The sequence below is a fragment of the Phacochoerus africanus genome, chromosome 5 (genome assembly GCF_016906955.1).
Source record: "Phacochoerus africanus isolate WHEZ1 chromosome 5, ROS_Pafr_v1, whole genome shotgun sequence".
NCBI lineage: Eukaryota > Metazoa > Chordata > Mammalia > Artiodactyla > Suidae > Phacochoerus > Phacochoerus africanus.
In genome coordinates this window covers 96,774,814-96,801,904 of record NC_062548.1, presented here as the reverse complement: position 1 = coordinate 96,801,904, position 27,091 = coordinate 96,774,814, and the positions used below count along the sequence as shown (strand labels likewise).

General features: G+C 36.8%; 1 protein-coding gene across 3 annotated transcripts in view; it reads left to right on the top strand.

Moving 5' to 3' along the window:
* Positions 1 to 23,654, top strand: part of FOXN2 (forkhead box N2) — a 68,740-nt gene extending 45,086 nt beyond the window's left edge. For all 3 annotated transcript variants that reach the window (XM_047782123.1, XM_047782124.1, XM_047782122.1), the window contains 4 exons: positions 5,130 to 5,254; positions 8,779 to 8,843; positions 17,703 to 17,771; positions 19,239 to 23,654. In XM_047782123.1, coding sequence (XP_047638079.1) covers positions 5,130 to 5,254; positions 8,779 to 8,843; positions 17,703 to 17,771; positions 19,239 to 19,762 — 783 coding nt within the window. In that variant the 3' untranslated portion in view covers positions 19,763 to 23,654. The remainder of the gene's footprint in view (positions 1 to 5,129; positions 5,255 to 8,778; positions 8,844 to 17,702; positions 17,772 to 19,238) is intronic.
* Positions 23,655 to 27,091: the final 3,437 nt, after the last annotated feature.

Here is a 27,091-nt window from a genome sequence, read left to right as displayed (position 1 = left end):
AGGGGTCACATGAGAGCTGCATCTGCTGTTCTACGCCACAGCCACAGCAACTTGGGGTCTGAGCCACATCTGCTATCTACACCACAGCTCACGGCAACACCAGATCCTTAACCCACTGAGCAGGTCCAGGGATCGAACCCACATCCTAATGGATACTAGTTGGGTTTGTTTCTGCTGAGCCACAATGGGAACTTCTAATTTATTTAATTGTGTGCATCATTTATATAACTAACCTGAGCATTTTTCAATGCTTAGAGAAAGAAAGGAATTAAGGAAGTGAGAGCTGGTGAGTGGTAAAACATACAGTCCAAATTTCAGGGAGCTTGTGATAAAAAAAAATCAACTATTGTGTTAATAAAGAATAGGAGGATAAATACTTGTAATATATTGGAGCAAAAATGAGTTGGCTGTCACCAAAAGTTAGGGTGAGAGGAAATGAACTGGTAGGTGATAGTCTGCACAAAAGTTATTGGATCACTTTGCTTAAATGCCTGAAATTTAGGCAGAAAGTAATATAAACAAGTAGGAGTGGGAATGCTTGTGGATTTTTTTTTAATTTATGAAATACTTGAATCAGTGCCTCAAAATGATAGTATTTCTCTTCCAATCAGTAGAAGGCAAGTTAGTTATACTTATTTCCTTTAAATGTTGGGATTGAATTTGGCAACCTTGGAAGTGCTTTTCATATGAATAGCTGTTATCTAGAGATGATTACCTCAAAAGGCAAGATGACAAAGGTTTAGGTCAAACTAAAAACTGATACTGATATCCATCCAGCTGGTATAGCTGCTAAAAGTTCTCCACCCCGTCTATACCATAGTTACCACTCTTGGTTTGGCATTTATCTGCCGCAGGATTTTAAATTGTTTTTTTTGTTTTGGGTTTTGTTTTTATGTTTTAAATGTTAACATTGAAATCTTAGAAATCTGCATTTCCAACTTTTTATAAAAGCCAAACTAAAACATTTAATATGAGATTTTAGCTGAGAAACATGAAATTAGAACTTTTGCCTGGTTTCTAAACCAGTTTTAGTCTGTGCATTTTCTTGTGATGATTTCCTTTAATACCTGAATCCCAAGAAAGGAAGTCATGCTAGCCACCGTAAGTTAACAATATAGGAGTCCCCATGGTCGCTCAGCTTACGAACGAGACTAGTATCCATGAAGATGCAGGTTCAATCCCTGGCCTTGCTCAGTGGAATCCCTGGCTTTACTCAGTGGGTTAAGGATCCAGCATTGCTGTGAGCTGTGGTTTAGGTCACAGATGCGGCGCAGATCCTTCGTTGCTGTGACTATGGTGTAGGCCCGCAGCTACAGCTCTGATTAGACCCCTAGCCTGGGAACTTGGATATGCCACAGGTGAGGCCCTAAAAAGCAAAAAAAAAGAGAAGAAGGAAAAAAAGTTAAAATATAAGCAAGAGTTATGAATGCCCTTTAAAATTCAGTGGTTTTAAAAACCACTGAGAAGGTAGTCAAGGGAAGAAATTCTGTTAAATTGTACAGGGCAAGTACATAACATTTCAGGAATACTGAACATTGTTTCTTCTCCTAATCTTTACAACTTCCATTGAGACAAATCTTTTTAAAGTTCAGTTCTTAGTGTATTCCTCATTTCTTCAAAACCTTCAATGGTTCTCTACCAAATAAGTCCAGAAGGTTTAGAGTTCCAACATGCAAACTAGTACATGAGAGAACGCACATTTCCTGTTTCCATTGCACAAAATGTATCTTGTTATAGGCAAAAATTTTTAAAACAATACTTAACTTCTAAAACTCTTTATTATTTCTGTTCCATCATTTAACCACAATAAAGACGCCAAGTTTTTAAGTGAGACTTAGTTTAAAAATAAGTTCCTTTTTGCTCTAGAGTCGAAAACATAGATTAGCAAATACACAATTTTATCTCGTTACTGATAGTTTGTGAACAGACCCAGTGAACGGAAGTGCTGCCATGGTAACATAAACCAGACTGTTATTTGGAGACCTTACTCAAGACTTAACTGCCCTGAACTGCAAATTTTCAGTACCAGTTCTTCCATTTTGCTATTTCAAGGAAATAACAATTCTTCTATGATCAAAATAATTTGCAATTCTCTCACAATAGAATTTAAAAAGTAGATTTGAACTAAACTGCTTCTAGGAGTATAATCTCAGGAAAACCAAGATAGAACATGGCTAGAATTATTAAAATAATTTCTTAGTCAATATGAAAAATAATTCATGCATATATTTCTCTATGAAACTAAAGTAGTTTGGGGGCAAAGGATATTCTGCTAATATTATAAAGTTTTATTTCGGTCTCATCAAAACACATTTACTGGAGTTCCTGTTGTGGCTCAGTGGTTAACAAATCGGACTAGGGACCATGAGGTTGCGGGTTCCATCCCTAGCCCTGCTCAGTGGGTTAAGGATCCGGCGTTGCTGTGAGCTGTGGTGTAGGTCACAGACGTGGCTCGGATCCCGAGTTGCTGTGGCTGTGGCTGTGGGGAAGTCCAGTGGCTTCAGCTCCGATTAGACCCCTAGCCTGGGAACCTCCATATGCCGCAGGAACGGCCCTAGAAATGGCAAAAAGACAAAAATAAATAAATAAATAAATAAAGCTTCCTTTGGGAAAAAGTTAAAATTCCAAATACCTGTTTAGTGCAGTTCATGTTGCTATCTTTCTGCTGTAGGCCAGGAAGAGTTTCACCTGATAGTGTGGTGTGTTTCTATATTACCTTGTGGTATGATACTCATAGTTTTTCTTTTCCTATAATGTTTAAGTTGCTAGGATGTTAAAAACTGCCTTACCAGCAATTATCATACTTTTCTTCACACAAGAACTTTTTCCCCCTTCTTGGTTTGGTTTATCTCTTGTTTTTTTCTACCTAACTTTTTTCTCTCTTTTTTCTTTTTAGGCCCGCACCTGTGGCATATGGAAGTTTCCAGGCTAGGGGTCAAATTGCTACAGCTGCCAGCCTACGCCACAGCCTTAGCAATGCCAGATCCAAGCCGCATCTGTGACTTACTCTGCAGCTTGTGGCAACACCAGATCCTTAACCCACTGAGGCCAGGGATCAAACCCGCATCCTCATGGATACTAAGTAGGGTTTTTAACCTCCTGAGCCTCGACGGAAATTCCTCACTTTTTCCTCTTATTCAAAATTGATTTTTGTTCTTATTGTTGATGTTTTAAAAACCCCCTCATCTCTTAGAAGAAAAAGAGTAGGAATATATTGTTATTAAACCATATAAATTCTTATTATATGCCAATTTCAATATAACCCCTTAGTATTAACTTATTTTGTACTTCTATGTCACTTACATATGAATTACCTTATTTGAATCTCATCAAAACTCAGTGAAATGACCGTTTTTTTATTTTATGGATAAAATGTAAATGGAAAATATGAAGTATGACTCTTAGAGATTAAATGATTTGTCCAGTATAACGTAGCCAATCAATAACCAATGGTTAAGACTTCAGTTTAAACCTGTTAACAGTGTTCTTTTAATTACGCCGTTCTGCTATAATAATTGTGACATGATATTCAGAGTTTTAAAAAAAAAAAAAAAAGAGCCTTAGTAATAGACTGATATTACCTTGGAAAAGAGTTCAGGAAATGAAAGCAACCTGGAATTCATCACTTTAAATCTTCACCAATTATAATAGCTTAAATCATACAAGCAAAAAGGAGCAGGAGATCAGGACATGTGTAAATTGTATTGTTGTCTAAGTAATTGTTAATGTAGTTGTGTAGTGTATTTCAAATTTTAAGAAAGGGTTTTTTAAATAGAAATGATGTAATATAAAAATAAAAATTAGGGAGTTCCCATCGTGGCTCAGCAGTTAATGAACCCAACTAGTATTCGCATACCTGGCATCTCTCAGTGGGTTAAGGATCCTGGTGATGTAGATCGCAGACATGGCTCGGATCCCAAGTTTCTGTGGCTGTGAACTAGGCTGGCAGCTGCAGCTCCAGTTCGACCCTAGCCTGGGAACTTCCATATGCCACATGTGCGGCCGTAAAAAGACAAAAAAAGAAAAAGAAAAAAATAAAAATTAATAACAGTTTGAATCTCATCAATCTTGTGAATTAGTTCTGAGGTTCTGAGGAAATTTTGTACATCATGATGGGAGAGGGGTCAAGTTATATCATATTTTTGACATTTGTATCTTCAAAAGATTTATTAAATATCTGAAAATATTTATTAAAATTTAATATCAATAACTGGTAGAATAGAAACAGAAACAAATGGAGTTCCCGTCGTGGCTCAGTAGTTAACGAATCCAACTAGGAACAATGAGGTTGCGGATTCAATCCCTGGCCTTGCTCAGTGGGCTAAGGATCTGGCGTTGCCGTGAGCTGTGGTGTAGGTCACAGACAAGGCTCTTGGATCCCACATTGCTGTGTCTCTGGTGTAGGCCAGCCATCTTTTTATTAAATTGTTTCTTTAAATTTAAACAGCTTAAATGGGGAGTTAAGCACTTGTGTTAATTAATGTTATTAAGTTATTTTTTGAAGCATCACCTAATATGTTCCTTATCACTTTTAGGGGAATGACACTACTTGATTTTTTTTCTTGTTTTTTCTATAACAATAATGATAATGGCTAACATTTGTTGACATCTTAGCATGTAGAGGGTGGTCTTGTACAGCCCTTCTTGCTGTTCTCTGCCAATCTAGGGTTGTATTATTCTCCAGACCATGATGTGAATGGCATGTCCAAGAGTTGTACAGTCCTGGGGCCCTGTGTGCCATGCACTGTACAGAGTACTTTATGCATAGTTTAATCCAGGGAACAACCCTGTAAAGTAGGTACTATTATTATCCATACCTTACAAATAAAGGAATAAAAAAAAAACAAATAAAGGAATAATGAATGGCCCAGAGAAACAGAGATTAGTTAGCCTTCTGCAGATCATACAGTGGGTAAATGGCAAAGCTGAGTGTAGGAACTCAGGCAGTCTGCCACCAAGGCTTTCAGTCACACAGTGGCATTCCTAGCAAGTTTACTTCAATTTTTGCATTGTACACAAAAAGTACTGTTGGGTTTTTTTTCCCCATACACACTTATTAAAAACATTCAGACTCTGATTTTGTGTGTCTTAAAGTTCCAGGTTATTAATTCTTGTGTATTTCATTCTAGGTTAATGGAAAAGGTTCCTTATGGTGTGTTGATCCAGAATATAAACCCAACCTTATGCAGGCACTGAAAAAGCAACCTTTTCCCTCAAAATCAACATTTTACATGCCTCCTGCATCACCACAAAGGTACAGGATCTTCCATATGAATGTCAGTGGTGGAGTATTCCTTTGGTGCAGCGGGTTAAGGATCTGGTGTTGTCACTGCAGCAGTTTGGGTCACTGTTGTGGCTCCAGTTCAGGTCCAGGTCCTGGCCCAGGAACTTACACATGCTGCAGGTGCAGCCAAAAAAAAAAAAAAAAAAAGGGTCAGTGGTGATATCTAAAATTTCAGTGTATGATATGGAGAATCTTTAACAAAGTTTTAGGGTTTGGTTTTTTGTCTTTAATTACATAGAGAATTATTTATGGATAAGACATTAGCCTAAGGCATTTTTACTTACAGTCCAACTTATATAATTAGGAAACGGGATATTGGAGAGATGAGAACATACATTCTGAAAAATGTAATCAATACTGAAAATATTCTAACTAAACTCTGAAGACATTTATAACATGATTTCAGGTGCCTGAAGCCTTTTTGTAAAGGTTAAATCATTTTAATTGTCTGAAGTGCTAATGTGACCTAAAGACACAAGAAAGTAAGAGTATATTTAAAATATTTTAAATAAGATGATTAAGATAAGTTTGTCATTACAACATTTTTATATACATATTTATTTTTCTTTTTTCTTTTTTTTTTTTTTTGTCCTTTTAGGGTTGCACCCGTGGTATATGGAAGTTCCCAGGCTAGGGGTAGAATTGGAATTGTAGCTTCCAGCCTGTGCCACAGCCACAGCAATGCCAGATCCTTAACCCACCGATCGAGGCCTGAGATCAAACCTGTATCCTCATGGATACTAGTCAGGTTCATTATTGCTGAGCTACAATGGGAACTCCTCTTTTTCTATTTTAAGCTTTTTTTCCTTCACAGTATGTTTAATATTTGAAAACTATATATTCAAGTCTCAAATTTTAAAATGCTGTCAAGTAAAATAATGCTTTAGTGTTTTTATTTGTTTTGTTTCTGTTCGTACATATAGTTATGATGACTTTCTTTGGCTTTTATTTTCAAACTCAGTCATCAACAAATTGGTCATATAGCTTTCCCATTTTAAGTTGAATCTGAAAATTGCATCATGTCTTTAAATCTGATTGTTCCCTTTTCTTAAACCTTCAGAATCTTTTTGTTGAATTTTATTACATATATTCATTTGAGTTGAAAATGACAGATTTTTTTTTTCTTTTTAGGGCCATACCTGCAGCATGTGGAGGTTTCCAGGCTAGCGGTTGAATTGAAGCTTTAGCTGTTGGCCTACATACACCACAGCCACAGCAACACAGGATCTGAGCTGCGTCTGCAACCTACACCACAGCTCACAGCAATGCCGGATCCTTAACCCACTGAGTAAGGCCAGGGATTGAACCTGTATCCTCATGGATACTAGTTGGGTTTGTTAACCACTGAGCCAAGACAGGAACTCTCTCTTTTTTTTTTTTTGGTAAATACTTTTAAGGATAATCTATAATGGGTGATATTTTTAAGTTTTAAGCTGTTTAATAAAATAATAAATGGAAATTTTGAAACATAAAAATAGGGAGAAAGAGTGAACTCCCAGTTGCAACAATTTTCACCATTTCCTATAGTGTTGAATTTCTTTTTCTTTTTTTTTGTCTTTTGTCTTTTTAGGGCCACACCTGGGGCATATGGAGGTTCCCAGCCTAGGGGTCTAATCAGAGCTGTTGTTGCCAGCCCACGCCAGAGCCAAAGCAACGTGGGATCCGAGCCATATCTGGGACCTACACCACAGCTCATGGCAACACCGGATCTTTAACCCACTGAGTATGGCCATGGATCCAACCCAAAACCTCATGGTTCCTAGTCAGATTCGTTTCCACTGTGCCAAGATGGGAACTCCTATAGTGTTTAATTTCTTAAAGTATTAGATAACTTTTAGAGGAGTGATTGTAGCTGAGATACAGTAAAAAAAAAAAAAAATTAGTAAGACCAGTAATATATATAGTTATTGAGATTTTTAAGTTTATTTACTGTATTGGATTAGAAGGATCATTGTAGCAAGAATTGGTTTATCCTTATGAAATGAAATCTAAAAAAGATGTTATCAGAATTTATATTCTCATTGTTTGGGAATGATACCATCTTTATTAGTTAATGTTGGTGCTTATGAGGTGTCCTAGTTAAAAATAATAACAAGGAACTAATGGTAAGTTCTGCTGATGATCCTTTCATGTTTTATTAGTGATGTTAATGTTTTATTAAAAATTAAATGGTGACATACCTAGTTGAGAATCCACTGTTGTCACTGCAGCAGCTTGCCTCGCAGCTGTGGTATGGAATTGATACCTGGCCCAGGTATTTCCATATGCCTGGACGTGGCCAAAAAAAAAAAAAAAAACAAATTAAATGAGAGAATTGGCGCTCTTCTTTGGATATTGTCAAAAACACACTCTCCTGTGCCTTTTATATGATCACTTTCATGTTTATATTTTTTGGCTTTATCATGTTTACGTGTTAGAGATGATTTTGTAGTTTAAAGATAGGTAGATAAAACAACAGTATAAAGGTTTTAATCTTTGACTTAAAACATTACCTTAATATTTTAAGAAACATTTTCTCTTTGTCATTGTTTGGCCAAACGACAGTTGCAGCTGACATAGCTTTGTGTTTAATTGGTAAGTCTGAGGAAGAAATGAGCTATGGTGTATGTAAAACTGTGACTGGAAATAGACTTTTAACTTAGCAAAACAATGAAAAAATGAAAAACAAAAAACAGATCTTTGGAGTTCCCACCTTGGCACAGCGGAAACAAATCTGACTAGGAACCATGAGGTTGCAGGTTCTATCCCTGGCCTTGCTCAGTGGGTTAAGGATCTGGTATTGCTGTGGCTCTGGTGTAGGCCGGCCACAACAACAGCTCTGATTAGACCCCTAGCCTGGGAACCTCTGTGTGCTATGGGTGCGGCCCTAAAAAGACAAAAACAAAACAAAACAGATCTTTTTTATACTTAACACAAATTTCAAAGAAAAGTAGTTTGTCCCCAGAATGTTTTAATTTGGGGAATTAAAATGTATGTACTGATATCTTCATAAATATAGAAAGTTTAATTTGATAATTATTAATTAAATCAGAAACTTATGTGTGTTTTTGTCATGACTATACAGTCTTCCTTAAACATTTGTTTTGATAAACACTTTCATGTCTGTAGTAACACCTGTATTAATATCATATCAAACTTAGACATGCAGTACCAAATCAGACAGTAACTATTACTTATTGTAGTTACAGCCATTTAAAATTCATTATTCTTATTTAATTATCATAGCAATCCTGTGTGGGAGGTTTAATGATTCCTGTTTTACAAATGAAGAAACTAAGACATTAATTATTTTGCCTAAGAATGTCCAAATAGTTCTGATTTAAACCTCGATCTTATGCTCTTTCTGCTTTGGCAGACTCTTTCTAAAGTATTAGCAAAGAAAAACAGATAAAAATAGTTTGTATTTTTTATTGTACAGTTTAGTTGTATTTGCAACTACATTCTGTAAAATGTGAAATAAAGATTTTTACAAGTAACTTACTTCTATTTTTCAGTGGTTCTTTATCACCTCACTACTTAAGCTCTGTACTCAAGCAGAACCAGGTGCGAACTCTCAAAGGTATGTGAAAGATCAGTTTTTAAATTATAAAACCTCAGGTCAAAATCAGAATTTTTGTTTAATTCTTTTCTTTTTTTTTTTTTTTTTAAGGCCTGCATTCGTGGAATGTGGAAGTTCCCAGGCTAGGGTTAAATCGGAGCTGCAGCTGCCAGCCTATGCCACAGCCACAGCAACTCAAGATCCGAGCAAAGTCTGTAACCTACAGCACAGCTCATGGCAACGCCAGATCCTTAACCCACTGAGTAAGGCCAGGGATCAGACCCATGTCCTCATGGGTGCTAGCCAGGTTCATTACCACTGAGCTGCAACAGGAACTCCAATTATTTTCTAATTACAAAATATTATATGGTCATTGTAGAAGATTTGAAAAAGAAAAACATTTATATAAAAGAAAATAAAACTTACCCTATATTCTGCTGTTAACTTTTTTAAATTGGGGTATACTTGATGTACAATATTACATAAATTTCAGGTGTATAACATAATGATCCACAATTTTTTAAGGTTTTATACTCCATTTGTAGTTAATATAAAATATTGGTTACATTCCCTATATTGTACAATATATCCTTGAAGCTTATTTATTTTATACATTATAGTTTGTACCTCTTAATCACCTGCCCCTCTTTTGCTAATATTTTGATGTAATTGCTTTGGTCTTTTTTATGCCTTATACATGAGTAGATATGTTTGCATGCATGCACATATACCCCTTACCCTCTGCACATACTTTTTCTTCAAATACTGGGCTTATACTGTGTATACTGTTTAATATTCCTGTTTTCATTTCCTTTTATGTGTACTTTTCCTTGAAAATAGGGAAATATTTCTTAGTTATGCCATCGGGAGAGAATTATCTTGTCAAGTCTGTCTGAGACTAGAATAGAGGTTGGCAAACTATGGCCCATAGTCCATATCTATCCTGCTGCCTGTTTTTGTGTGGCCTTTGATTTAGGGATGGTTTTACATATTTCTTTAATAGGTTAAGTATAAGGAACTATAATTTAGGAGGAAAGCAATGAGTTAATTTTTAGAATTTTGTAGACTTTTCAAAAGTAGACCAAAATTCTGAATTAGTGGTTTTTTCTCTCTACTCATAGTTAATGTTATAGGTTAGTGGTATATTAACGTAAATTTTCTTGGCATTGTTGCTTTGGAGCCTCCAGACATTTCTATGACCTCTAAAAATAGAAAGTATCATACCAAAAGCCTTTCTATGTATCAGAGACATTTTGGTTCTTTGTAACTACACTGAGCCAAGCCTAGGAAGCAGTATGATGATGGTCTGTAAAAATAGGGAAGGAAATGAGTGTGAAAAAGCTCAAGAGATCTCTGCAAAGAAAGGAGTTGGGAGTCGGCCTCAGATAATGTTGTGACTTACCATAAGGCAAGTATCCATTTTCCTGTTACCTGCATGGGTACATATGCTTGCTCTTTACATTAGGTATTGCTGAAACTTCCTTTATCTTTCTGTTACCTCAGTATTCTGACCCTTAGTCATTCAAGCTAAGTTCATACACACGTTTTGAGAACATTTTCTCTTTTTGAATTCTGCAGCTTATTTAGAATTTCTTTTTGCTCTTATTCTAACCAAATTCTGCTTCTTCCTTTGTGGAGAAGCTTCCACAACTAGAGTATGGTTACTTCTCCTTCATCTAATGAGTTATACATATTATCCATCCTCTCTCCAATGCTACTAACACCTTACTTCCCTCCATCTCTATAATTGTGAGTCTTAGGCCTATTCCCCTAGTAATAGTTAACATGGTGGAGGAGGTGGTTGGTATTCTAGGTTAAAACAAAGGCAAGTCAGTCCTGGAATAGCATACGAAATGCTTGTGAGTTATAAGAGAAAAACCTAATAGCACTCAAAAACTTCAGAAAATTTATATTTAAGTCAGGTTGCTCTAGCACATATTCATAAACTTCTTTGAAACTTGCTTTTTCATAACTCTTGGTATTACTTCTAGAGAAAAGTTTGAAAAATACAACAATAAATCCATTAAGCATTCAGTTGTTTATTCTACAAGTAATTGTTGAATTCTTCCCTTGTGCTAGCTCTGAACTGGGTGCTTTAGGATATGCAGTGATGAAAGTGACCCAGGCCCTGCTCTCAGAAAACATACCGTTTAATTGAAGAAACTTGACTAGAAGTATACAGAGTATACTGGGAAAAAAGGAAGTGGGTAGCAAATTAAGCTTAGCGATAGGTCAGGAAAGCCCTCTTAGAGAACAAAGTGGGATGCTTGAGCTGAGCCTCAAAAGTTGGGAGAATTCTTAACCTTGGGTAGAGGTTTGGTGAAGGACGGTTGCTGGGAACTGCAAGTTGATAAATATGGCTGAAGCCTAAGGGCATAGAAGAGGGCCAGGTAGCTTTAGTCCAGTAACTTAGATGACATTGTTCAGTGTGGGCAAGGTACATGAACAAGTGTAAGCAGGCACTAGCCAAATCTAGGAGAGCTTATTTAGCGTAATGAGTTTGAACTTTCCCTATGACGTTAGTTTTCACTGAGCTCCTGACTATGATGTTTTTGCATGGGTTATTTCATTTAATCCTTACAGCAACACTTTGAGGTATTGCTGCTTTCTCATAAATAAGGAAACTAGACTTTGGAGAGATTAAGTAACTTTCTCAAGGTCACACAATTACTGATACAGAAGGACCTCTGACTTCACAGCCTGCACTCCTATCAGATATGAGGCTTGTCAGGGGCGGGGAAACTGCAGAAGGTCTCTAAAGAATGATTTGAAGCATTGTCAGTTTTGTATTTTGTAAAGATTGCTGAAATATCATTCTTGGGCTTCAGTATTAGAATCCAATATAAGATACATCTGTCACTTCATAGAATCATCTTTTTTTTAAAGTCTAGTTGTCTCTCTTCCTCACCTTGCTAATATCTGTGTTACACTACTATATAGTGAGCAACAGGAGGCATGGGAATCACATACTAAGGTAGCAAAACAAAACCTCTTTGTCAGTATTTTGATTTGGTGTGGGTCTGGAGTAAATTCATCTGTTTAAAAATATTTATTGAGCGCACTCGTGTGCTTGGCACTGTTCTAGGCACCAAGGGTACCTCAGTGAAACAAAGAAGACAAAAATGGAACTTTATTATAGTTAGTAAATTTTAGTATTTATATTTAAGCACTAGCATACTACAAGCAGATAAAAAATTTAGACAGCTAATGATGAAGTTAGAGAGTTAAATGCAAACCTAAATTTAAATTTAAGGTTACAAATTAGCATAATTTGTATATTAATTGAAATGAAAGTAAACTAATGGTTCAGACAGCTTTAAGTATTGGTAATGTATTGACAACACTCTCCTACTACTCAAAGAATCACAAGAAACAGCTTCTCTGTTTGAATGCTTTGTAAATGTGTATATTGGTTTTGATAGAGGCAGTAAATCCTATTATACCTAGCTTATAACTATTTAAATTCTGCCTCTGTGGTTCTTATATCATTCCTTAAGCAAATGGACTGAGAATCAGAAAACAAACTTGTTTGTCTTATTATAACTCTCACTCTCACATAAACTAATGTCTCTCTAATTTTTTTCTCAAATTATTGCTGTTAATTTTTTAGCTTCTAGGCTAAGTTGAACCAGTTATTAAACCAGTAGCATATTTTGAACTCCAGTCAGAACTATGAAGGATAGATACAAAAGGAAATAATGTGACTCTTAACTAAATTGTTGTTGTTTAACTCACTGGAAGCCTCTCATGGCTCTAATGATCAGTGACTTTAAGCTGGAACTGAATTGATTGGATTAACTGAAATAGTGTCAGAGAAAACATACAAAAGACTTTGTGAAAGAACCAAATTTTCATTCTTCATGAACTGAATATGCTACATAATAAAGCTAATACTCTTAATTATTAAAAACAAAGTTTAGTTTTAATATCAAAACCAATCTGGAACTATAAAAAAAAATTGTAAAGTCCACACAGACAGTTTTCTTTCCAAGAAGTTCAAGATTGCACTTTGGACAAATCATTGATAATCAGGCATTCTCTTGGGGGGGGGGAGCGCCTTTTTTTTAAGGGCCACACACTCTGCATATAGAGGTTCCCAGGCTAGGGGTCCAATTGAAGCTGCAGCTGCCAGCCTACGCCACAGCAACGCCAGATCTGAGCCACAGCTGCTACCTACACCACAGGTCCTTAACCTATTGATCGAGGCCAGGGATCGAACCCGAAACCTCATGGTTCCTAGTCAGATTTCTTTTCCTCTGTGCCTTGATGGGAACTCCAATCAGGCATTCTTGATTACCAAGTATTTGGGGTCTTTTCTCTAGCACATATTTTAACACCGAAGTTAAACTTTTTTTTAGTTAATTGGTAAGATATTGTGGGAAACATACTTAGCAAATATTATAAACTAAACAAATCAGATGTAGATAAAATCCTTTTGCAAAGAAGTTTTTGGTTTCATGAAGTTAATTTCATGTGGGAGAATTCAGATTAATTTGGCTGTAACAAATTCCTACAAGATATAAATATATTTAAGGAAGAGTTTTCCTATCATTCTACTCTTATAGAAATAAGTGCCTAGTTTTGTTATTATTTTAAGAAAAGAAATGGTGGAGTTCCCGTTGCGGCGCAGTGGAAACATCCGATTAGGAACCATGAGGTTGCAGGTTCGATCCCTGGCCTCACTCAGTGGGTTAAGGATTCAGCGTTGCCATGAGCTGTGGTATAGATCACAGACGAGGCTTGGATCTGGTGTTGCTGTGGCTGTGGTGTAGGCCGACAGCTACAACTCCAATTAGACCCCTAGCCTGGCAACCTCCATATGCTGAGGGTGTGGCCCTAGAAAAACCAAAAAGAAAAGAAAAGAAAAAAGTGTTCTTGCAGATTTCTTAGGTTTGTCCAGATAAGTCTTAATCGGTTATCTTTAGTTTTAGGTATTGTATTCCAGAAATATGACTCCTTGAATTGTAATGGAAATTTAAGAGGTCAAGTTAGGGATACATTAACTTTTAGGATATACTATCTATAGAGATATACTGGTTTTTATTAGGAATGTTTTGGAATTCCCATAGTGGCGCAGTGGAAACAAATCCGACTAGGAACCATGAGGTTGAGGGTTTGATCCCTGGCCTCGATCAGTAGGTTAAGGATTCAGTGTTGCCCTGAGATGGGGTGTAGGTTGCAGACACAGCTCGGATCCCATGTGGTTGTGGCTGTGGCTGTGGCATAGGCCGGTAATTGTAGCTCTGATTTCCTAGCCTGGGAAACTCCATATGCCATAGGTATGGCCCTAAAAAGCAAAAAAAAAAAAATTTATAGGTGCTTCATTTATAAGATTAATAAATGTCCTAAAATTGTTTCCTTATTATAATGCATTTCAGTATTAGATACTCTCCCTCACCACCACTTCCCTCTTTTAAAATAAAATTTGAAACAAGGTAGATTTCTTTTTATTGAAGGAAAACTTCCATGGAGCATGAATTTCTCTGTTAGGGCTCTTATAAAATGCCATGCAAATTGTGCCCTGCACAAGGACACCTGGCTAAGGCAATGAGTGGGCTCTGAAATCAGCCCACACTCCAGTTCTCAAGCTGTGTGCCTTGGTACAGGGAAGCATTCACCTGGAGGCAAGTTGCTTTTTTTCCAGTTCACACAGAGATACAATATGGACTTGAACTGTACCTTCTTTTTTTCAAAAACGTTAGAATGTTGAACTTCATATTGTAGTCAGATCTCATCCTAAAATAATGGGAATTGAAGAGGTCTTTGTTTTGCTAGATTCCATAGCTGTGGCATGTGGGAATCATTGATCCAAATTCTTCTCACTTGCTATTCTTTCTGCTTGAAATACTTTTCCTTTGGCTATCTGTGTGGCTTCATTCTCTCACCTCCCTGAGGTCTTTGCTCAACTATTACCTCACCTTTAGGCCTTCCCTAACCTCTATATATTTGAAAATTGTAAGCACCCTTCTGCACATTTTCTCACTCCTTTCCCTTTTACTTCTTCTCCGTAGTATTTGTCACTCTTTGATATAGTCTTTATTTCTTTGTGTTCTGAGAGGTTAGGAGTTTTCCTATTTTGTTTTCTGCTATATTCTCACAGCCTGGAATGATGTCAGGTTTATAACGGGATACTTCATTTATTGAATGAATAACAGAATAGAGAATTTCTAGTACATTCTGTAATTTTCTGCAAAATTTCCTACCCTAATTATGTATGCTTAGTAAGTTTTAAGGGATAATGATAGAGTACAAATTGAAGGCCTGGGGTCTGGAGGTAGACTACTCAGGTTTAAATTCCATCTCTGTTGTTCCCAGAGGCCAACTCTTTGTCCATTTGCTCATCCCTTTTTTTTTTTTTTTTTTTTTTTTTAGGGCTGCACCCAAGGCATGTAGAGGTTCCCAGGCTAAGGGTCTAGTCGGAGCTACAGCTGCCAGCCTATACCACAGCCACAGCAACATGGGATCTGAGCCACATCTGTGACCTACACCACAACTCATGGCAATGCCAGATACTTAACCCACTGATTGGGCCAAGGATGGAACACGCATGCTCATGGATACTGGTTGGGTTTGTTATCACTGAACCCTGACAGGAACTCCAGAGGAATTCTTAAATGAGAAACAAACTACATACAGTAGCCTAAAGAAAAGAGTTTATGTGTTGTATTAGGAGTGCCCTGGTGGCCTAGCAGTTAAGGATCCCATGTCATCACTGCTGTGGCATGGGTTCAGTTCCTGGCCTGGGAACTGCTGCATGCCATGGGCACAGCCAAAAACTGCTGCGTGCATGGACACAGTGCCAGATCCTTAACCCACTGAGCGAGGCCAGGGATCCAACTTGCAACCTCATGGTTCCTAGTCGTATTTGTTTCTGCTGCATCGCGATGGGAACTCCCGTTTTCTCATGTCTAAGGTGGAGATACTAACAGTACCCACGTCATAAACTGAGAATTAGGTGAGTTAATAATACTTGAAATAAAAAACAAAAGACAAAAAAATAAAAAAAGGAGTTCCCATTGTGCCTCAGTGATTAACCAACCTGACTAGCATCCATGAGGACATGGGTTCGATCCCTGGCCTAGCCCAGTGGGTTAAGAATCTGGCGTTGCCTTGAGCTGGGGTGTAGGCTGCAAACATGGCTTAGATCCTGGATTGCTGTGGCTGTGGTGTAGGCCAGCAGCTACAGCTCTGATTCAACCCCTAGCCTGGGAACCTCCGTATGCCGTGGGTGGGGCCCTAGAAAGACCAAAAAAAATAATACTTGGAACATGCAGGGTATTCATTGTTAGTAATTTGGTGATAACTGCTTAATCTAAGGAAAAGGAGGGAGGGCAAAGATGTAATATATATTCTTTATATAGTTATCAAGGAACTATTATTTGTTCCAGGCATCATGGTACATAGAGGATAATACATGATTCCTATCTTAAGGAAGATAAGACAGCTAATAGTCTAATTGGGAAGACATTTATCTAGAAACTGGTTTATGAGATCACATTTAAGGGAAAAGAGTATATATAGTATTATGTGCTCCCTCATAGCAACAATCATCTGATTTGCTAAAGTCTGTTCATAAGGTCAATAACAATATTTTCTTCCTTCACAGAGTTTATGGTCAAGATTAGGAGAAAACAAGTCAATATTCTCATTGCTTTATTATCTAAAATAACTTTATAATTAGGTATTATAAATAAAATTCAAAACTTTGGGATAATAAAAATTTCTCATCTTTGAGACAGAAATGGAAGGTTTATATGTTGAGTCTTATTTTAAACCTATCTATTGTAATCTAAAATTTATAAACATTTTCTACCTTTTCCTTCATATTTTAGATTATGGCACTTTTATTCAGTTACAATTCAGACTAACAGATCTCTAAGACAGAGAGAAACTTAAGTATGAGTAGATATCAGAGCATAATGACATCTGGAATAAAACTTGCTGATTTTACCAGCTTTTTTTTTTCTTTTTATGGTCACACCTGCAGCATATGAAAATTCCCAGACCAGGGGTTGATCTGGGTCTAATCAGAGCTGCATCTGGGGCCTACTCCACAGGCCAGGGATCAAATGCACATCCTCACAGAGACAATGTCAGGTCCTTAACTTGATGAACCATAACCAGGAACTCTTTTTGTCTTTTTTAGGGCCGCACCCACAGCATTTGGAGGTTCCCAGGCTAGGGGTCAAATAGGATCTGTAGCCCCTGGCCTACAGCTCAGCCACAGCAACGCCAGATCTGAGCCTCGTTTGCAACCTACACCACAGCTCACAGCGTGCCGGACCCTTAACCCACTGAACGAGGCCAGGGATCGAATCTGCGTCCTCATGGATCCTAGTCAGATTCGTTTTCCACTGAGCCACAACAAGAACTCCAGCCAGAACTCTTTTACCAGCCTTTTAAAGCCTGTTTTTCTTATGAGTATCTACAATTATGTTTGAGCTCTTGAGTATTACATAAATCTATAGTACTTGTAGACTTCTATATAATTATGACACTACTAATATTTTTGTGTGTTCTTGGCTGCTTTAATCTATTTAAGGACAGTCTTTATTAAAATTCAGGTCAGGTTCTTATTTTCACTGTGAATAATTAAAGAAGAGAACTTTCATTATCTCTAGTACCTCTCAGTTTTCCTTTATACAACTTTAAGTGAACAAAAGCAGATTGCAAAATAATGTTTCATTTTATTTAGTGTGTATACTTGTGTGTGTGTGTATGTCTTTATATGTGTGTGTATGTAATATAGTAAATATTATGTGTGTTTTTAAGTAACAGATACACCTAAACTTTAATGTTGGTTATCCTTGGATATATGCAAATACTTAAATAGCCTCTCTTTTGTAAAAAGAATTAATATTATTACTCTTCATTTTTCAGAATCTGATATTGATGCTGCCACTGCAATGATGCTTTTAAATACTTCTATAGAACAAGGAATTTTAGAGTGTAAGCAATCATGCTTTTCTTTCTTTTTTTTTTGTTTGTTTTTTTTGTTTGTTTTTTTAAGGCCGTACCCATGGCATATGGAGGGTCCTAGGCTAGGAGTCGAATCAGAGCTGTAGCTGCCAGCCTGCACCACAGCCACAGCAATGTGGGATCCAAGCCATGTCTGTGACCTACACTGCAGCTCAGGGCAACGCAATATCCTTAATCCACTGAGCGAGGCCAAGGAATCGAACCTGTATCCTCATGATTACTAGTCAGATTCGTTTCTTCTGAGCCATGATGGGAACTCCTGTGCTTTTCTTTTTAAAATATATTTTTGTGTGTCATTTAGAATGTAAAGTATTTCAATGTTACACACAAAATTACTTTGTTCTGACTAAATTGTTTTCATCTGAATAACTTAGTTTCTGTTATATTTCTATTAATTTATAAATGTGAGGAATTGAATGATTGAGTTTAGTGCTGTGATAAATCTTGTTACATTGACCTACAAAAGAAGAAATAAATAGCATGTTATTAGAAATAAAGCTGGAAGATTTAAAAGTAAAAATGAAAGCTATAAATAAGAATACATAGAAAAGTGTATTTATAACCTTGAACTAGGAAAATCCTTCTTTGAGATGCAAAATACAAAGTCCAAAAAAGAAAACCCAAGTAAATTATGAAAAGTAATACAAGCTTAACAATAGGGGAACATATTTATATATATCAGAGGATTAATATTGGGTATACATATGTATATTTTAAGAATCGTAAGTAAGAAATAAGAAAACAGTTCAACAGAAAAGTCAGCAAAATATATGAATAGCTAATCCTCAGAGGAAGAAATTCATAAATGGACACCATCTCCTTGATTTCTAGAGAAGCTGCAAAATGAAACAATATTGAGATACTATCTTTTTGTCCATGAGATTATGAAAAACTAAAATGATTGATAATATTAGGGATGAAGTGTAGTAACTAGGTATTATCATACCTAGTTATATAATTGGAACAACCGTATTGGAGCAATTTGGAAATACCAATTATATTTTAAAATATATATTCTTTTTTACTTAGTAATTCTATTTATTGTTATTTCTCCTAGAAAAAAAATATTGCACATGTGTAAGAAAAGGCACATAGAAGGATTTTCATTGCAGTATTATTTGTAATAGTGAAAAATTGGCAACAGCCTAAATATTAATAAGGAAATCACTAGCTCAACAGTGCCACATTGATATTAAGGTGTTCTGTGCAAGCAACTCAAATTATATTTTCAATGGAAATGTTAAGACATACCATTAAGTGATTTAAAAAATGTTTCAAATTAATGCCTGCAGGACAATGTGGTCTGTGTAAAGTTTTGAAACCCACAAAACATTACCTATCTAATGCACTTTTTCAGGAGTGATATAGTAGTTCTGAATGGCCTATTTCTGTAATCAAAGGTATTTGATTTATTGATGGAAGCTTTATTTTCCACAGGTGAGAAGCCTCTTCCTCTTAAAACAGCAATGCAGAAAAAGAGGAGTTACAGCAGTGCATTCAGTCATTCCAGCGCTGTGCGATTACACGAGAGTGATTCTCTGGCCACCAGCACTGATCCAAAAGAAGACCACAATTACAGTGCAAGTAGCATGGCAGCACAGCGTTGTGCATCCAGGTCTAGTGTGTCCTCCCTGTCATCTGTGGATGAGGTATATGAATTTATCCCAAAGAGTAACCATGTAGGAAGTGATGGCAGTGAAGGATTTCACAGTGAAGAAGATACAGACGTTGATTATGAAGATGATCCTCTTGGAGACAGTGGCTATGCCTCACAGGCTTGTGCAGATACCTCTGAAAAGGGGCAGCCAGGCAAGAAGATGCGAAAACAGTCATGTCAAGAAATTGATGAGGAGCTCAAAGAGGCAGCTGGATCTTTGCTTCACCTTGCTGGAATTCGTACATGTCTAGGCTCCCTAATAAGTACTGCAAAGACACAAAATCAAAAGCAGTGGAAAAAGTAGAAATACTTATTAGTGTTAAATTATTTTAAAATGTGGCAATACTCTTCTACTTAATTCTTTCAAGGGATATCAAAGCCATAATGGATTTCTTTTGGGTTGGGGGGAGGGGTGCTATGTTTATTTCAAAACATTTTTGGGTTTTTTTTTTAAGTTTTTATTAAATAATTGCTGTTAAGGATCATGCCCAACCATAAATATGATGCGAAGTCCTAAAAGCATAAATTTTATAATAAGTGTTTCCAAGATTTGGAAATTTTCGTATTAAAAAAAATCCCCAGCCTCTGTCTTAAACTTGTAGGAAAAATCTTTTATTTTATTAATGTCAAAATGTAAGAATGGGCAACTCTATAACATATTTTTCTTTTCCAGTCTGTAATTAACTGTAGTTGCGGATCCAGCTAAAAATTTTGCTGCTGTCTTTCTCACATATTACTATTTGACACATGCAATTCAGTAGAATGAGATTTGAATTTTTTGTTTTAGTTTTTGTTTTTAATTATTTTTTTTTTGATGCATGAACAAAGTTGAATATAAATGGGAAAAGATCCTATATGTCTAGAAAGTTCTTTTGGATACCTAGGCAGAGAGTATACCAAAAAATTCTAAGATTTAGAAAAGGCAATTTTTTGTTGTAATTTCATCTGAGGGCACTCCAATTCCTATTACAATATTATCTTTGAAATGTTTTACCTTTCCAGATATTGAATAACATTTATTGGAGCCATTTGTTCTTTCCCATAGTGCTTTGTAGCCATGGCTTAAATTTTAGCCACTAGCTGTCTTTATTATTGAGAAATTATCCAGTGAGAGGATATAGCCATAGAGTGTGTTAGGTAGTAAACACCCATTTTGACACAGCTTTGCAATAAGAGGATCTTTCATTTGCTTGTTAAATGTACTGCATTCTGAGAATCTTGTAGTACAAATAGAGTGTAATCTAATATTGACATTTTGAATACATACTATTTATGTCACCACAAATAAAGGTAAATCATTTCGGAAAAGACTTCTGTCCAAGCTTTATATGAATTAAATTTGTATGTATACGCAGTTAAGTTAAAGGATTTAACAAAGGTGGACAAAATGCCTTCATGGATTTCAAAATTTGTATAAAATTAAATATTATATACTACACCCTTTTGAGGAGGCAGTGTAATACCTATTATGTGCCATTAAATCCATGCTAAAAGATTTTACATTACCGTTCCAAGTATGTATTGACTAAGGCCTTTTTAAGTATTTGAATGAATCTGCTTGTATGATACATTTTTTCATATCATTTATATAGTTTGATTATATCATTCAGAAAGAATAAGGGATATTAATAAAACTAAACTTACTCATTGTATTTTTTTATATCAGCAAAATCAACTTTTTAAAAGTTCAGTCTTATCTCAAGCTATATACTATTTCATAGACAGTGACCTTGTTTTCATTTTCTGATTATTTCATGTATATACATACATACACACACACACACAGGCTCGGGATTTTGGTTTGTTACCTTAGCTATTTCTATGATGATAAAAATTTTTCTTGGATTTTTTTTTTTTAAGAGACAAATATTTTTATTTTAACTTGTAGAATTTATTTGGGCAAAACTGTCAAATGAGAAGCATAACAAAAATGTCTTTTTCAATTTGCAAGACTTTAAGCCAAGATAACGACATTAATATTATCTGTCCTGTTTCCATGTTAATTGTAATTGAACCTGATAGCCACATTAATAAAATCGGTGCTGTTGAAAAATAGTAATTTTTCAATTTGTTGATAATGAAAAATAGTCCATAAGTGTGCAGAATGAGGTATTGGATTTTTTTGTTCTTCATATATGTCACATCTACTATAGAAAATGGCTAATCCAAATTAACATCTTTTACTATAGACAGTGAATATAACAGCAAAAATTGCTTTTACCACAGTATAAATAGTACACAAATTATAAAATCATTTTAATAACAAGATATTTTTAAGCTATTTACCATGGCCGTCTGAATAGACCTTATTAACAGTGTTTCAATGATCTGGTTCCAATTTATTTTGTTCAACTGAATTTCTCTACCACATATGTTCTCTGTAGTACCTGTGCATTGGATAATTAGTCTTTGTAAGTAAAGGAAAATGATCTAAGCTAGGGAAAGGGAGAGTGGTTCCTAGTTCTAACAGGGATCTTCAAAGTTATTTTTGTCTTAATGTAAATAACAATAACTCTTTAAACTTGACTTTCTCTCCCTCTTCATGTACTCTTCCCATAAATTTAAAAGTTATATTCATCACTAACAAGGCCAATAAACACTTGTCACACTAAAAACTAACAGGAAGAAGTTACATGATATTTTATATTGAATTCTTCTTTAAAAAATTGAATTCTTATATTAGAATTCAGTGCATCACTTTCCATGTATTGGTTTACCAAGGCAGTTACTTTTAAGGGGAAGAACCTTTTTAATTACTTCCATAGACATGACATGATCCCATTCCTCAGGTGTGTTGAGATAAAAACATGGCTAATTAACCACCCAATTAAGGAAAGTCATTTCAAGTCACATGGACTGGAAATTGTATTTCTAAAAATATATTACCAGCAAATTTTGTGGTAATAAAAACAATTTGGCAATCCCAGAGAGGTTATGTACTTCCCAACATATTTTAAAACCTTGACTTAAGCTAACATAATTTGCTTTGCATCAATATAAATTCTTAGAACCAATTCCAGTGTAGATCCCTAGTAAAAGTTTTAACTCGGCACAATTAATCTTCATCTTTCACATCTCAAATAGAATCAGTGTTTCTTGACTATGTATTATTAAAATTTATTTGTGCAATATGTTACTAAATTCATGTTTTCATTTTACTTTTCAAGTTCAGAGACAATATTACTTAAATTCATGGAAAAGCTAATTATGGGTGGATCACCTCCTTTTTTCCACCTTTGAGCCTTTCCTGTCCTTCTTTGTAGCCAGCATGACTTAGATTCCTTTGTATATAGTAAACTTTAGAAAATGTATAATTTTTTCTTTTGCTACTTTCTGAGGCATTATGTAAAGGGTCATACTAGGTGATCAGTTCAATATGTGTTAGCACGAATTCAAAACTAGAAAAAGTGTTAAGGGGGAATGTGCGTGTCTTTGTAAATCAGGAGGCCTTTCTCAGCAGTTTAAGCAATGGGTGTGAATACTTCACAAAGCTGTGAAGACTTGTCTTAAATATTACAGTAACTTAACCTTTTGTGAAGACCATAGCATTTAACTGAGAAAAATTTGAGGCTTTCTGGTTTACATCTACTTTATAGTTTTTTGTTAGTTTGAAACGTTATGTAAGCTTTGATTTAAACAAAGTTTGTTTCAATATGTTAATGATATAGCCAAAATATTTATTGAAAGACAAAGTAGAGTATTTTAATGTGATACCTGCCATTTTTTTTCTTAAAGCACATTTTTTTTGCATCTAACTGCCAGTGCCATTGTCAAAACTTGTTTTTAAAATTGTTGTACATTTCTTATTAAACAAGTGCTTAATTTTAAAGTATTATGTTGCCATTCTGTAGTGTATAAAAATGTATAATTTGCCAATTCATTGTAACTACTATTTATTTTTAATGAGTGTCAGAATCCTTTCTGATTGAAGAAATTTGAGTTATTAAACTGTCCTTATCTTCTTTTCTAATGTAGCATAAAATTTCCCTGAGTTTGAGTTACAACTGCCAGTAGATGACCAGTCCAAGTGAACCACTTCTCAGTTGCCAGACTTTGCTCATATTAAAAACAACTTAACAAATGTTTAGTTTTTGTATCTAATCTCTGATTATTAAAATGTTTATAAAGTTTATTTTTACCAAAGAGATGCAATTCATTATGATAAAGTATTACAGAATAAACTTTGTTTTATAACATTTCTGTGTGTTCTCTGTACTTTCAGGGGTTGAATGCAACTTTGCACTTCAGTGTTAACAAAGTCAGAGTCATACAGGTGAAAGGTAAAAGTTTTAATTTCAGAATTTTTAAAGTGTTGTTTCTCCTGGTTTTTACATGTCATCGTAATCATTGAAAGTGAATTGTTCTGGGTAAGAGTAACAGCATTCACTAGAACCCCTGTGATGGGAGAAAATATGAGATTTTCAGTGAAATCACAGGCTAGTCTTAGAAAGCAAAAGAGATGGGGCCAGGCTTTGCAAAGCTATGTGAGTCAAATTAAAGATTTCAGATTTTGGAGTTCCTGCTGTGGCTCAGTGGGTTAAGAATCCTACTAGTATCCCTGAGGATGGGGGTTCAATCCCTGGCCTCGCTCAATGCGTTAAGGATCTGGAATTGCAGGAAGCTGCAGTGTAGGCCTCAGATGCAGCTTGGATCTGGCGTTGTCGTGTAGGCCTTTTTATTTTTAAGTGCCTGGGGAAGCCAATGAAGGTGTATGCAGTTTAAGAAATCACCTTTACACATTGGGATTCTCTTTTCCCAATTTTATCCCATGAGCTTTTTTCCCCATTTTAAAAAAAAATTGTAGTTGATTTACAGTGTTTCAAGTTTACAGCAAAGTGATTCAAAGTGATAGATACTATTTTTTGGATTCTTTCCTATTATGGGTGGATTATAAGATTTTGAATAGGTCTCCTGTGCTATGCTCTTCAGTAGGTGCTTGTTTCCCCCTAACACTTTGACTTGCAGCTATAATAAAGTGACAGGACCAGATTTAAGCTCCTCTATAAGAAACTAGAAAACTAGACAAAATATATGAAACATTTTTTATAAGATCATTAAGAGTGCTATAACTCTAGCTAGCTTAATGGGGGAAAAAACATAAATTAGCAAAATCAGACATGAAATGAGACATAAGGACAGATCCTACAGATATTAAAAGGATAATGAAAGAATACCATTAAGACCTTTGAGCCAGGAAATTCAACAGCTTAGATGAACAAATTTTTTGAAGTATACTTACAATATTTATTTCAGGTATACAGGGTGACTTGATATTTTTATACATTACAAAATGATTACCACAGTACCATCTGTCCCATCTGTCATCATACAAATTACAATATTATCTACTGTGTTCTCTATGCTGTACATTATATCCCTGTGACTTATTTTATAACTACAGTTTGTACCTCTTAATCTCCCTCACCTATTTCACTCATTTTTCCACCCCACCTCCCCTCTGGCAACCACCAGTTGATCCTATGTATCTATGAGTCTGTTTCCGTTTTGCTACATTTGCTTTGTTCTTTAGATTCCATATGTAAGTGAAATCATAAGTATTTGTCTTTCTTCTGATTGATTACATTTAGTACAATGCCCTCTAAATCCATCTAGATTACCCATCAATGGACATTTAGTTTACTTCCATATCTTGGATACTGTAAATAATGCTGCAATGAACACAGGGATGAAATTTTTTTAATTAGCATTTTTTGTTTTCTTTAGCTAAACACACAGAAGTGGAATTGCTGGATCATATGGTAGTTGTGGGGTTTTTTGTTGTTTTTTTAGAGCCACAACCCATGGCATATGGAGGTTCCCAGGCTAGAGGGGGTGTCCAATGGGAGCTGTAGCTGCTGTGCTAGGCCACAGCCACAGCAATGCAGGGTCTGAGCTGCATCTGGGACCTACACCAAAGCTCACGGCAACCCCAGATCCTTAACCCACTGATCAAGGCCAGGTATTGAAACCGCGTCATTATGGATGCTAACCAGATTCTAACCGCTCAGCCAGGACAGGAACTCCCAGTCGTTCTATTTTTAATATTTTGAGGACGCTCCCTGCTGTTTTCCATAGTAGCTGTACCAATTTACATTTCCACAAAGAGCACAAGTGTTCCTTTTTATCTACAGCCTTGCCAACACCTGCTATTTGTTGTCTTTTTGATAATAGCTTTTCTGACATGTGAAGGGTGGTACCTCTTGGTGGTTTTGATTTGCATTTTCATGATACTGATGTTGAGCATTTTTTCTAGTGTTTATTGACATCTGTAGGTCTTTGAGAAAATGTCTATTCAAGTCTCCACGGGCCAGTTCTCTCAACCCCTACATCCATTCCCGCCCATGCCCCCACCACCCCCGCAGTTCTGCATCCTGTGCCAGCCGGATGCCAGGAAGCTAGAGGCCCTCCCAGCCAGAGCCTAAAGGCAGGGGGCAGCACTTCAGAGGAACAGCTGGCAGACGCCTGCCTCACGTAGGTGGGGCAGTGAAGGCCACAGCATTGGCCCTGACACTAGTCCTGTTGTGTGCTGCTGGGGTGACCTCCCTGGCCCCACTTTGCCCAGAATTGTGAGGTCCCAGGCATGGATGCAGGCAGGAGTACCCATCCTGAAGACGCAGCACCCACCCCCAACTGGGGGGTGTAGATGTTTGCATCTCCTGGAAGCCCACAGCCTGGAAGGAGACAGGGAGGCTGAAGGATGTGTGGGCCCGCATGTGGGCCCCTGGGAAAGCAGGTTCTCCAAGAGCAGCCCTTGTCAAGGAACCCAGCTCTGCCCCCACGAGCCGGCCCCGTCCTGGAGCCCACACCCTTCCTGTGTGACTCGGGCCCCCTCAGCACTACATTCTGCCCTTTGTAGAAAAGTCTCCACTGGACCCCGTGCTTTTCCTTCTCTCTGAGTAGAGTAACATTCTAGATGTCCTAACTCTCAGGCATTGGTGCCTGGGCGCAGGGTCAGGCATTCTCAGCTCCCCACAGCGGCCAGTGGGTCAGGGCGTCTTTGCCCTGTCATGTTTCCTGGGCCATCAGGGCCCGCTGGCCCAGGAGGAGGAGGAAGGCAGTGGCCGGTGGTCTGGTGCAGGACAGGCTCCCCAGCAGTGCGGCCCATGGACCAGCCAGAGGCTCCCAGAGCCCTGGGCCTCCTCAGAGTCTTTAATGCAGTCACTGCCCAGTAGAGCTGGGAAGACGAACACACCGCCAGCCAGTGGGAAATCTTTTCTTTCATTTAAAGGAAAAAAAAAAAATGTATTTATAGAGAGACAGAGCGCATATAAGTGTAAGACTGGGGAAAACCTGAGTGTCTCTTGAATGAGACTGAAAACTAATTATGAAAGCGTGGTGTTGGGGGTCCAGGCTTGTCCTTTGTGAACTTGAAGGAAAACACACTTTACAAACACTGTGCTTCTTTTATTTCAGTCTTGATCCCCATAGGGTTTCTTTTTGTTTGTTTGTTTTTTTGTTTTTTAAGGCCGCACCCGCAGCATATGAAGGTTCCCAGGCTAGAGGGGGTCCAGGCAAAGCCGTAGGGGCCGGCCTAAGCCAGAGCCACAGCAATGGGATCCGAGCCGCGTCTGCAAACTACACCACAGCTCATGGCAAGACCGGGTCCTTAACCCACTGAGCGAGGCCAGGAATT